At 40.0% G+C, this 13,598-nt stretch overlaps 1 protein-coding gene across 3 annotated transcripts in view; it reads right to left on the bottom strand.

Annotated features, from left to right (window-relative positions):
* The window catches only part of nfat5b (nuclear factor of activated T cells 5b), a 43,613-nt gene that overhangs the window by 8,779 nt on the left and 21,236 nt on the right, over positions 1-13,598 (bottom strand). For all 3 annotated transcript variants that reach the window (XM_084043408.1, XM_084043409.1, XM_084043410.1), the window contains exons 3-11: positions 8,538-9,201; positions 7,459-7,648; positions 6,348-6,538; positions 5,526-5,698; positions 3,577-3,711; positions 3,431-3,483; positions 2,667-2,799; positions 1,717-1,791; positions 53-144 (exon numbers count right to left, since the gene is read on the bottom strand). In XM_084043408.1, the coding sequence (XP_083899534.1) occupies positions 53-144; positions 1,717-1,791; positions 2,667-2,799; positions 3,431-3,483; positions 3,577-3,711; positions 5,526-5,698; positions 6,348-6,538; positions 7,459-7,648; positions 8,538-9,201 (1,706 nt within the window). The remainder of the gene's footprint in view (positions 1-52; positions 145-1,716; positions 1,792-2,666; positions 2,800-3,430; positions 3,484-3,576; positions 3,712-5,525; positions 5,699-6,347; positions 6,539-7,458; positions 7,649-8,537; positions 9,202-13,598) is intronic.

Below are 13,598 nucleotides of genomic sequence, written 5' to 3'. Positions count from 1 at the left end.
TCTTACTGACAGGCAAATTAATGAACTACTGTAGGTAAGAAAGCATTAACACCTTGAACACTTGGTTGCTGGAGATCTCCATTGGAGTGACCTCTTCTTGTTTCACCAGAGGCATCATTGGAGTCATCAAGGCACTATCTAGAGCTGCAGGAGCAACACAAATATATTTCAGACTACTTATAATAACAGTCCATTCGCATGTATGTTATCCAGTCTGCACTGCACATTCTCAGGTTGTAATATGGTGACGAGCTGAGCAAAATCTACTGCCACATTTGGGAACCTGACGTGTCAACGCATCCCGTCACTAACAATGGAATGCGGACATGCTTTCTCAGTCCCAACTAGACATAGAAAAAAAATTAAATTAAACAGGCATGCCATCAGAAGCAGACTTGAGCCTGTGAGGCATGCCTGAGCGAGGTGCTAGCGGAGCGAGTGCTCATGCCGAGCAACGCAATGTCCACTTCTGCCAACTCAGCACCATTCGAGTTGCATACCGGCTTGGAATTGTTAATCACGTCGTCCTCGACAAATGTCCGACGCTTGGTCAGATGTTGTCCAACTCATCACTGCACTACCACCTGGGTGTGAGATAGAGCTATAGATTTCTGCCCGAGACCGTCGGGACCCGTCAAGACCCGACAGGTCGGGCCGGGCCGATTTTGTCACATATTTGCTTCAGGCCGGGCACGAGCAGTACATTTAAGAGGCTACATTTATAATAGCAACGCAGCCTAATAGCCTTTCATATTACGAGCCTAGGACACTCGGACCCAGGAGCAACTGGAGAGCAGTTGCCATCAGTTGTGTGGAGCCAGCAAAGCAGACAGACAGACAGCCTGCCACTGAGAATGAGACAGTGCTGGAGGCTGGAACAGCCATCGTCAACAGTCTTTCGGGAGGCTAAATGTTTTCTACTGCTGTGTGGATTACCATGTGTCTATATCAACTACGATTTTAGATCAAAGCCTTTTTTTATAAACGAAAATGCTGCTGCTACTGCCTGATGCTGCTACTTGTGTCATAGTTTGTGATATGTACAGTACTTCAGTACTACAGTACTACAGTCTCTTTTATGTTGTGACTGTTATGTTGTGACTGTTCTGTGTTTTTTAGAGGACCATAATGAAATGAGCCTTAGGGCTTTATTGTGTTTTTATCCTTGGTGATATTGTGGCTGTATGAGTGGACGTGCTGATGTGCACTTTCCTTTCATCATCAAATAAATTCATTCATTCATTCAATGAAACTTACTTGGAGTTACAAAGCGATCGATCATTTTCCCCTTAAACCGTTTTTTTGACAATAGCCTACCGGTAATTAGATTCTGTGGCGGCCAGCAACATTGATTATGAAGCATATGTTGAGTATAATGTTGAAAGAATCCAACAGGATAAAGTAAATGTTAATATCAAGTCTTTTGACAGAGTAAATGCAGTGCTGCAGCAGCTGTCACTAATCAGCGCACCTCCTCGCATCAAAGGAATTGCGCATTCCAAATTAATATGTTAAATCGATAACTGCTAAAATCGATAACTGGTGGGACAGTCACTTTGAAAAACTTTGAAAAACTGAATGAGGCTGGGCGGGGCTCAAGCAAATGTTTTGGTCCGATTAAAGCTCTAGTGTGAGAATGCATTGTTGTGCAATATCCAGAGCTACAGCAGAAGTAACAATCATGTTATCCGACAAAAAATGAAAAACAAAAAGCACCTTTAATTCCTTCATCATAGGAACAGGGGTTCCCTGCAGAGGAACTCTCTTTCTTCACAGAAACATCTGTTTTGACTGCAATAGCACACAAGAAAAAAAAGTAATCAAAAACAATCACTATTGTGCAAAGAATTTGACCTGTCTGGTATCATATAATCACCTCATTATCTTCATCATTATTTTTCAACTCTATTGTTCTTCACAGTTTGTGCAAACGTGCCCAAAGCACTTTGTGACAAATAAAAGTGATGGGAGAAAACAGGGTCAAAATACACTGTGCCTGAGTTGACGTGGGCTCTTGTGCCAAGACTCCTATTGTACTGTAGATGGTGTTGTTGAGTAACTTTTACGGTAATATAGTATTAGTAGTCCCCCTTTTTGAAAGTTTTGGGAGTACATATATGAAAGGTAATTCAAACATTTAGTTAAAATGAAATGAACAGCTAATCAATCCCATGGGTATTTTAATTATTCGCTTATTATTCGCTACATGCATCACACTACTTCAAAACCCCCTTTGAATAATAACTAATGTATAACCAGCTGCCAATCCGACTATACTTTTTTTAATGATGTACAGTATTGTATGTGAATTCCACTATGTTTTCACAAATCAGGGAAAAAAACGAAATGTAAAATCAATTAAGATTTTACAGCTCTTTTCTTTTGCACTGTCCACTTTATGGACAATTTTAAGCACCGTCGATTGTTGGTTGACTACAGGCACGACTCGAGTGTCAAGTGAACAAGACTGAAACTTTAAGCTGCTAACAAATGGACATAGGAACACCTTATATTTTGAATAAATGATGACATTTACATTTCAGAAACCTATAACAAACTGCTTGTCATTGACACAATTCGTAACTCTAGTTACTCAACTCTAGTTGAGTAATCTCAACCAAAACACTCAACACACACAATTGCAAATGATAAAAACTACTGCAAACCTGCATCTGGAGTATAGGTGAAAGGTTGCACATCATGGGATCTTCCAGCATTCGTCACCACATAAATCCCCACACACACTGCAGACGTGGTGGCTTGGTTATGGTAAGATGGAACCTTTACCACCAAGTGATTCTTTGGAGTAATCAAAAGGAAAATACAGTTACAGTCACACAAGAATGGATACTTTTCGTAATTTAATACCAAATCATAGAAGAGTGACAAGCTAAACTAGTGAAAATAGCCAATCTAAAAGCTCACAATACGTTGCATTACGATACATTGTGAGCTTGTAGATCTGCTATTTTGACTATTTCTGAAAACGTGCGTTCCATTTCCTGAAAAGTAAAAGTTTTGGACATACAAGGTTTCCACCCAACAACGAGTACAATGAGTAAAATGTCTGATTATTTACATAATTGTTATCAGTCATCATAGTAAATGTCATCATAGTCAGCTAATGCTTTAGTCCTCAGGCATAATTATCATGCAGTCCATGCTCACCTTCTTCTGACCCTTCTGTTCACAAGGGCAAAGGTTTTAAAAAGGCTATTGAGACACACTCACACTAGCGTCTGTGGCTCAGAGTAATTAGGTCACAACACAATGAGCCCACTCAAACCTTTGAACAAGCAGCCATTTAAGATGATTACATATAATCCCCATGCAAATCTAGACTGGCTGCTTCTATCTACAGTAATCACCTCCATAGTCAACAGTATTAATCCTTTGGAACGAAAATGAAAACTGAACATTCAAGTCTTACCTGGTGAAACAGCTCCATATCAATTTCAGCTTCTACCTTCCATGATTGCTCATCTGGAGGGCAGTGAAGATCAGCAGCGTTAGTTGGAGAGCATAGATAATTGAGAATGGAACATGTGAACATTTCCACAAACACTCATTTCTTACCGGAAACATTCTCCTGAAATATGACTTTGGTGTCTTTGAGAAAGTTCTTGCCAATGATGAAGACCTCTTCTCCGCCCCTCACTGAGCAAGTGTGGAGTGACTTCTTAAGGATCTCAGGCACCCCTGCAGGCTGGGCTGTAGAAAAGGCAAATAAAGCAGTTTAGAAGACCCCAACTTCTGCTTTTCTATTTATGCAATTTCCAGGGGGGCACAAATGCTACTTCTCAGAATTGCCAACAGAAAAAAACAACTTGACCTAAATTCTTAAATCTACCTTGTGATTTCTTGGAAGGCACATTTGGGGAAACAGATTATGTTTACTTCGTTTGCAAGTAAAATGTGAGTGACAAGGAATAATAAAATGTGTGTGGGCACATGTGTGTTTGGTTGCGCAATTACAAGATAAAATCAAACACAATAATCAAACAAGCATAACTTCAACAACAATGTAAGACCATTCAACTTTATCAGACTAATGGCAATTCTTCTTAAAAGTAACTATGTGTAATTAGTTAATTATTAAAATAGCTACATATACATAGTATTAAGATAATTAATCAGAAATAGCAAAAATGTATGAACCAGCTAACTATGATTGTTACTATAGCCTCGGTGTCCTCAATGCTAAATTAGTATTTTAGAGAGCATTGTTTGAAATGTGTCCCCTCTCTACCAGGTGAACACAGGATACTGGAGATATTTGGAAGTGATTTTAAACATTAACTGTCCTATTGTCACCTGAACCATACTGTACATTCTTTCTGGATTTCTTGTGACCTGCAGGAATGTGTCACACAAACAATTAAAACTTTGTGATGCTATAGAGCTGAGGTACTTCCAAACAGATAAGAGCATATAATCAATTATTAGCAATGGGTTCGGTGGTCTATAACTCTACTCTAAAAGGATAATTATTTACATTTTTGATTGATTGACAGATTTTTTTTTTTAATCTTGAAGAAGAATAACTAAGACATTCACTATGCACACTTTTAGACATTTAACAATAGGCTACAGTGTAAACTCAACTGGTTGAGTTTATTTTCTTTTACAGTTAGATCATCATTAAAGACAAACCAACAAAGACCTCATGTTTTTATAGGACTGAAACCGTTCCCACAGCCTTACAAAAGCCAAATGTTGCTATAAACATGTCAAGGCTCCTCCTACTGACCTCGTCTTCCCTACAGATTTCACAGGTCTCCATGAACCACTAATGTTACATTATGTGCACATATACACACACACACACACACACACACACACACACACACACACACACACACACACACACACACACACACACACACACACACACACACACACACACACACACACACACACACACACACACACACACACACACACACACACACACCAATGGTATATTTCTATTTCACATTTTACAGAAAGACGTTTCCCTAGATTTCTTGCTGGTACTTGGTAAACAATAGAAGTCCACACAGCTCTTTTACGTCTTTCTTTCCTTCTTTCTCCTCGCAATATAATTCTCCCAATACTACTTCGAACGAAACTTTCTTGTGGCCCTAAGCGGTCTATCCTGTTTTTGAGAGCGACCACACCCTATACTTTATTATGAGGAGCACTTGAACCTGAAGGGTGTCTTTACACATTGTCTTCAAATACAAACATCAAAAGACAATGGACTCCTGACCTGAGGCTACATTAAACATTAGAAGTGAGACATCTAGCTTCAAAGGAAATGGTTCAATTTATGCTGTCAATTATTAACTAAAGTAGGTTACTCGTAAGCTATCCGTTTTGACACTCTGAAATGGTATGTTTTGTCAAACTGTGGTAAAACCATAGGTAAGAATGTATACGGAAATATCTGTGGCGTTCTTTCTAAGAATTCATAATCAGGTATATTCTTTTTTTTTTTAATACCATTTTTGTTTTACTTTCTTGAATAATACAAAACCACTCACTGCAGAGGATGGGACATGATGGAGTTTGTAACGTGAGCAGTGATCCATCAGGACGGGGGATGTTGACCCTGAACACTAGCCTAGCACGTGTGCTCTTCTTCTTGGAGCCGGCCACGCCGATGCGAGCCTCTACGTCGGCATTACGGAGCTTCAGGATCCCAACACAGTCCACTCTGCAGAGAAAGACCGCAGTCAGTATGGAAAGCTTGCTGTCTGACTAAAACAATTCTCCATCTGCAGCTCTATACAGTAGCTGGACTACTTGGTAACTTTCATTCTAAATAAGTAACAGCAATTATTCAAACAGGCTCTTTCTAAGTAGGGGCTGAATCTGTGAAAAAAACAATGCAAACATTCAAACTTGTATGTCTTTGCTCTCGAGTAGAAACCTTGTATCTCCAAATTTCATTTTCTTTTTTTCCTAAATTAATGCCCTATATTATATTACATAAAAGTAGCAAAAATAGGCGTTCTGCAAGCTCACAATGCATTATGATATGACAAGTGATTTGTGGATCTACTAGTTTTGCCATTTTTGAAAATGGTTTGATAATTTGAGAAAATGTCCAAAATAGGAACGCAGGTTGAAAGTGGTTATACCTCTGCCTGTAGGGTTTATAAATATTAAACCAATGAAAAGTATTAACAAGTGCTTGTGACTAAGTAACTACATTGGTTCCATTTGGAACACAGGATATCCCCCCCCCCCAATTCAGACATACAAGGTTTCTGCCTGACAGCAATGATTTGCTCATTCAAACAAGAAAATAGGAAGAAAAGCTCAGTTCAAGTACTGTGTGTACATTCGAGCAAAGCACATACGCCAGTGTCATGTTGGTGCTGGGATCCAAGGACACCTCAATAACAGTTGTGCCCTCAATGTCTATCTCCTTGCAGGCCGTGGTGTTCCGTCCAGTCACCTTGCAGGCTTGGTAGAAGCCGTGAGGCTTCACACGTCCAGCATCATTACCCACAAACACCTGCAATGCCACCGCTTCATTTACTCCCTCCAGCTGTGTATGATATGGAAACTCACATTAGAAAATATTAGGGCTGCAACTATTGATTATTTACATAGCGATTATTCCATTGATTACTTTTTTAATTGATTTAATAATCGGGAAGTGTGTTTTTAAAATATATATATTTTTTATATATATCAATGATATATGAAATATATATCATGATTAACCACTTAAATGTTATTTCATACTTAGCCGCACAACAGCGTCATACATAAATAGTGAAAATGGTGGATCTACAAGCTCACGTGTTGCGATGTGCTTTGTGAGCTTTTAGATCTGCTATATTCACTATTTTCTAAATGATCGATTATCGTTTACTTTTTATAATCGATTAAACCGATTTTCAATGAACTGTTCTTTAAATAAAAAACATTTTCACATCCATTATATGTTATTGTTGCTATTTGGCACAAATAGCAAAGACAAAAATAAATGATCATTTGACACATCTACAGTGTAAAGAAAAGGAAAGCTTTTAACATTATATAAAAATGTAAACAAACGTAAGATGAATGAAAAACACAAATATTTGGTATAGTGATCTTTAAAAGCCGATAACAGAAATGACTGACCACATTTTATGACTAACAACAACCAACTATTTGTGTTAGATTACCGTATTGTGATTGTGTGTTGCCTCACCAGATTTTTAATGACATAAAAATGCCTGGAGGTAGATCTGTTTCAACACATACCTGTCTCTACACAAGCTCCAACATTCACTGAATCACTAACTTAAGTATGTTTACTCAGTGAGGAGTTTTGCAACAATGAGCCTGAAGCTAGTTGGTTGTGACGTTTGATGAAGGAGAGGCAAAGGGCCAAAGGCACATAAAAAAAAATAAAAAAAAATAATCTAAATCAGTAACTAACACATTTACAAATTACATTATTAGTTTAAAGTTTACCTTTACAGTGGGAAATCCCTGCTGAGTGCGGTCCTTGACTGAACCTCTGCTACCCTCAGTGAGGTAGCGGGCTCTGTGCTGGGTCTCAGGCTGGACTAAGATCTTCAGCTCTTTCCCTTCACACTTTTGAGGGTACTGCACTGAAAGCGGCCCTCCTTTCTGACTGGTGGGCTGAGGACCATCTGGAGAACTGAAAGACAGAGGGGTTTGGTAGAAACATCACCAGATTATTTCAGATTGGCAAGAACAAGTTACTTTTGGATGGTAATGCTGTATTCCATACCCATAGTTAACATACTGTATCACTGTGGTGAGCAAGAGGTCATAGTATGACCTCGGCTAGCAGTCACCCATTCTGTTCCTTGATTTTGTTTGTCTATACAGATGGAAAAACCATTCAACTGCTGGTGTGTTTCCTTTGTTTGGAAGGAACCTTGTCAGCACTTGGAAACTGTTCACTTGCTTTCAGTGATGTAGCCAAGCCATGACGCTGATAAGAAATAAATATCTATAACAAGAAGTGGGAATAACTGTGGCCACCTATCAACCAGAGCTCTTCATGTATTCAGTCTTATCGGTTTCTTTAATCTGCTCTGTTTATCCTCAGTCTTTGAAAGAGCTCAGTGTGATTCATCGTGGCTGATCATTGTTTATGTTTGGGTATCCTGCCACTCCCTATCTATCTAACCCGTCCTCTTCAGCCAGAAAGTAGTAGGAAGAGTAGAGCCTGTGGTTTATCAAAGATTTCCGTCTGTGGCACAATGTTTCATTTCCTCAACACTTACTCTTACAATGAGTCTAAGTGCTGTATGGCCATACGGTAATTCAGATTGACACCCCAATCCTGGCCTGTATTATTTCCAACTACCAAAAAGTGAATATCAGCCACTGCGACTAAAATACCTCAACATTAAATGTACAAATGATTTATATTCCTTTTACCTTTCTTCAGGTTATCAATAATAGACCAACATAATCAAGTGTTCTCATGAAAGCTGAATCAGATATAGAAGGACAAGGACACAAAGTCAGCGGTACAGTAGATACTTTAGCCTTAACAGAAACACTGGTGCACCAACCTTCCTTTGGAACAGCCCTTGCTGTCAGGCCCTAGCTGGGACAGAACAAAGTGTGGCCCTTTGGCACTGTCTGCATCAAACACATCCATGCTGGCTTCCTCTGCGGATACACGCTTGGGGCCGGGCCTCTGGCGAGGGGTGCGCTTGCGGGACTTGCGCGGCACCTCCGTGTTGTCATTGTAAGAGGCGGAACTGAGGATGCTGAAGTTGGAGAGAGAGTCCTCCATCCAGATGCTGTTGCTCTGCTCGGAGTCAAGGACCGACCCATCTTGGCAGGACATGTGGCTGTCATCAAACAGGTCTTCTGGCGGAGGCGAGATGTTGAGCACGGTGCGTCGTTTGGAGGGGGTCATCTGGTGGTGCTGCTGAGCCTCCTGAGATGAACCCCCTCTTCCTCCCCCTGAGGATCCACATCCTGCTCCTTTCTCCGTACTGGACCTGCAGTTGCTGGCATTACCGCTGTTGCCATTCCCAGCCTCAGCCGCTAGAACCTCTGGCACAACTCTGCTACTCCGGTTGTCCTCTGGATCAACGCTGCTGCTGCTGCTGTGAGCTGGGATCTGGTCGTTGGCTGAGGTAGTGGAATGCACGGTGGAGCTGGAAGAGGTGGGGTAAGCACTGCGGTGGTCTCCCATGGTCATAGAAGAGGAGACAACGGTGGCATCTACAGTGTATACAAATACACAGTCAGTAAAGGAATCTCAACCATCGCTGGCTAGCAGTCCCATTTAAGCAGCGAAATTTGTCTGTGATTACTTTGTTTTCTTTTTTTTTTTCAGTCATCCAAATTTGTATTGCATCGTGTGTGTTGAGTGTATGTGTGTGTGTGTGTGTGTGTGTGTGTGTGTGTGTGTGTGTGTGTTTGTGTGGAATGGTGTAGAAAGGTGCTAGAATGTTTGCCAAAATATGAATAATGATAGCCAGGATTAATACATATTTTGCGGCCACTTGTGACAAACATTTAGTAGATTAATCAAAATGCAATTGAAAACATATTGTTTTTGTTGATATTTATCAGACTGATAACATTTGCCATTATTCATCCATGTATTGGAATGCAAAAAGGTCAGGATTACATGTATGTAAGATGATGCATGCCAATTGGATCTTTTTGCCATACAGGGTGACATAATTTAGTTGGGACTGCATGTAGCCACAGAGACAAAATAAACAAGCTTCTGACCTATGAAGCAGAGAACTGCAGACCATTTTATATGCAGACACTCCCTGCTTCAGAGGGAACTTCCTGGAATACAAACGAGACAGCGAATGAGCAATAAAATGCTGAACATTAAAAATAGTGTAAGAATTTGTCAAAAATATTCATAAAACAGGGCAAAAAGAGTAAAAGGAACTGTTGTCCGAGTTCTTTTCCTTTGGTTTCTGTGTGTAATTTTAAAAGCATTCCAATAATTATCTTGGACCTGATGCAAAGTGTGACACTTGCAAGTTAACCACTTAAGCCCTATATTCTTAAAATAAATGATCTACAAGGTCACAACGAGTCGTCATGCAACGTGTTGTGAGCTTGTACATCAGTTATTTTAGCTATAATATTTGTTATTTATTTCTTAAGATAATGACATGCCCAAAATAGGGACGCCAGGTTGAAAGTGGTTAAATGGCAGGCTTGAATTATACAAAGAGTTAGAATGATGATGCCTGTCTGGAGAGCATGGTGATTTATTAGCTTGAACAGAGCTGGAGGGAAAGAAAGGCACAATAAACATTCAAAAACTAATATTAGTGATTATATCAAGTTTTTGACAGGACAAGTATGTTTTTGAGCATGCTGCTTAATTGACAAGGATAAAACGGAATTAGCTAATGAACAAAGATGTTGACAGATGGAGCTAAAATTAAAAACCATCAAACAATTCTATACTGTAAGATTACTACAAGAGTTGACATTAATACAAGTTCCATTGACATGGGGCTACTGCATGCAAGCAGACAACATCTAACTCAGGCTGTGGTGGACATGAATGAATTTAGAACTTATAAGCAAGGAAAGTTGCTCATGTCTAATATAAATATGTGGTAGAATGAGAATAGCAGACATTTAAAATGAGGTGATGCCGTGGAAAGACAATACTATCATGAATTATTTCAATAGAACGATTCTGCTGGTGTATCCTTTTGAAATATAAATAAATACATCTGAGCCAATGACCAACATTCAAGTAATGTATTAACAAACGGTTTGCAAAGATTACAGACAAGCAATAGACAGGAGTGACGGATCATTTGGATAATGATGGCAAACTAGTAGTGATTGGATCTAATGACCTTTTTTAAAGCTACAATCCGTATGTTTAATGCCCGTAGTCTGTCCCTCGAGATGGAGAGAGGTAATTGCGCCGCTGTCCAAACTACATTAAAGAAGGCGCCGCATTTAGGGTCCAATTGAGACTACTTCAAATAACTTTATTGACATTGTCAATCAGTTGGTATCCTACCCAACACCAGGGTTGACATTTCTCAATGCAATAATAGGGAGACCATCTCTAACCCCTAAAGACCATGATGTACAGTACTAGTTATATTGTATTACCATACAGATTGGTTACAATAATGTTTTATTCATTAAAATAAGTCCAGGATTGTAGCTTTAAGGCTCAGTATCAACTTCCAAAGGAAAAAAATCACATGGAGAGTAATTGTACACAAAATGCAACTTCACTTCTGTATTCACACTTAAAGAAAAACATTTTTTATTAGTGCATTGGTTCTTGAATACAGAGAATATACTTTTTTCTCTCTCTAGAGGTTACTGTTTGAATGCATATTTGTGCTACAAATAGAGATTACATGAGCATGTATATTTAAATGCAACATGCACAAGAATTACCTCACTATAAATGTAGCTACAACAAATTCTTTGCTGCTCTGTCCATGTAAATGATTAAGCATTAACCAATCTCTATAAGGTTATCATGAATCGGATTAGATTAACAAATACAGCTCTTTCAACTGCTATCACAGGACATCGATTTTCCTGATTACTCTGCTTTCATCATCTGTTGTTTAGGTTAAACACCAAATATATACAGATTCAAGCATGTACTGTAAATCCTTCTCCTATGGGAATTAAAGGCTGTTGTACAACTTGCTTGTGGCTGGATTGCATAAACCACAGATGGTACTGTAGCTAGCAGCAATGTTGGTTACAACATGTCCAACCAAACACCCACAGAGATGGCTTTTGTAAAAACATGTGTTTAAAAAGGTCTGCACAAATGAAGAATGGATATTCCTTTAAGGTGCTTACAGTCTGCAGAAAACACAACTGTAGGGCTCTCAATCTGTTTTTGTCTCATTGTCTCTTTCCAGAGTATTGGGCTAATTGAAATTAAGCTCATGCACAACTGCAGGCCTGTAAAGAAAATAAAATGAACAATCGTGAGGACGGGGAGTAAGTGGAGGGCAGCCGAGGCAGTAGTGATGAGCGGGCCGACCCGTAACCCGCGGGTCCCGCGAGTCAACCCGTGGCGCGGGTCTTCGAGTCAGGATTCGAGTCAGGCAATTATGCGGGCTGCGGGTGAGCGGGTCAGCCGCTCTCACACGAAAAAAAAAAAAAAAAAAAAAAAACTATTTTGAACAACATGCTTGTTTATTTAGCCCATGCCAATGTTGTGCTACTGTAGACGTTTAAAGCAACTTTGGGTACTTAAAAGAGCGCTATATCTGAGCTATTATGATGATGATTATCTTTTTTTTCCGGCCGCGGGTCGCAGGGCAGGTTGAGCCATAGATTTATATCGCGGGGCGGGTTGAGGCGGGTTGGGTTCCGTGGCGGGGCGTGTCATGAAAAAACCCGACCTGCACATCACTACGAGGCAGTCAGAGCCGCAGAAGCTTAGCTGAGGCACTAGGCCCTTTTTGGGAGTGTGGCGCAAAGCAGAGCCGGACTCAAGTGCTCAACATCATGCCGATATGATAACGGGAAGGAAAGCTTGATGTGTGTGTAACGTCTGAGATTCAAACCCGGGTCTCCCAGGTGGAAAGCCAACATCTTAACCACTAGCCTAAAAGGGGAATTCCCCCTTGGCCAGGGGAGATATTAGGCTTTTTATTCATCAGGCAGAGTCTCTGAGCCACTCTGCTACACGTGCTTCACTAGGACTAGGAAGAGCGACAATGTAGAACAGTGTCGCACAGTGCGACAACAGTGCCTTGAAAAAATGGGAACAGGCGATGGAGCGGAATGTCACCTGGCAAGACATCTGGAAGTGGAACCCGCAGAGCATCAAGCTCTTGATTCAGGGGGTCTACAATGGCCTCCCCAGCTCATCCAACCTGTTAAACTTGTTCATCCTGGCAAAGAAAAAACACCTGCATGTGTCCTTCCAAGTTAGGGACCTAGAAATACATCCTGAGCAGCTGCTCCAAGGCACTGGCTGAGGACTGCCATCGCTGGAGACAGCCGAACAGCGATACGAACAGCCTAAATAATGAAATATTTTGTTTTCTCCCCAAAGGCCAAAAGACTTTTGTTGAATAACCCTGTTAGTAGGTGACCCTGGTATTTTTTGAAGAATTAGGGATCTAGAGTTGGTCTCTTTGAATAAATCTAAATCCTGCATGTTAAAGCATTGCCTGGTTTTATGACATCTCATACCACCTCAGTGTGTCCAGCATCAAGCAGTAATATAAAGCAGTGTTTAAAGGGGTATGCGGAGGTACTATAGGGGTACGTGAGAGAAAGTGTGGAACATGGAAGAATTTATTTTACTGTTGTGTTCAATGATAAAACCTTGACAAACTTATGGCCACAATTTAATTTAATGTATTTAGCATTCAGTGGATGGCGGCAGGTTTTTATAATACCCTTGTTGGTCAAATCTATAGCACCAACTAAACATTCAAAGGGGATGTAGTGAACTTCCATTTAGAAATGACAATGAAGCTTTGTTAGCGCAATATGAGTTAATGTAATAGTTATTGAGTTTGCATTGTCTACTAAATATATAAAGGCTTCTATTCCACGATACTGTCTTTTTACCTGAAATCTGATCAAGTATTTAAAACACTGAAAGACAGTGCCTGGCATTCAATACT

The sequence above is a fragment of the Gymnoscopelus microlampas genome (assembly GCF_963454915.1).
Source record: "Gymnoscopelus microlampas genome assembly, chromosome: 1".
NCBI classification, from domain to species: Eukaryota; Metazoa; Chordata; class Actinopteri; order Myctophiformes; family Myctophidae; genus Gymnoscopelus; species Gymnoscopelus microlampas.
This window is presented reverse-complemented; position numbering and strand designations above follow the sequence as displayed.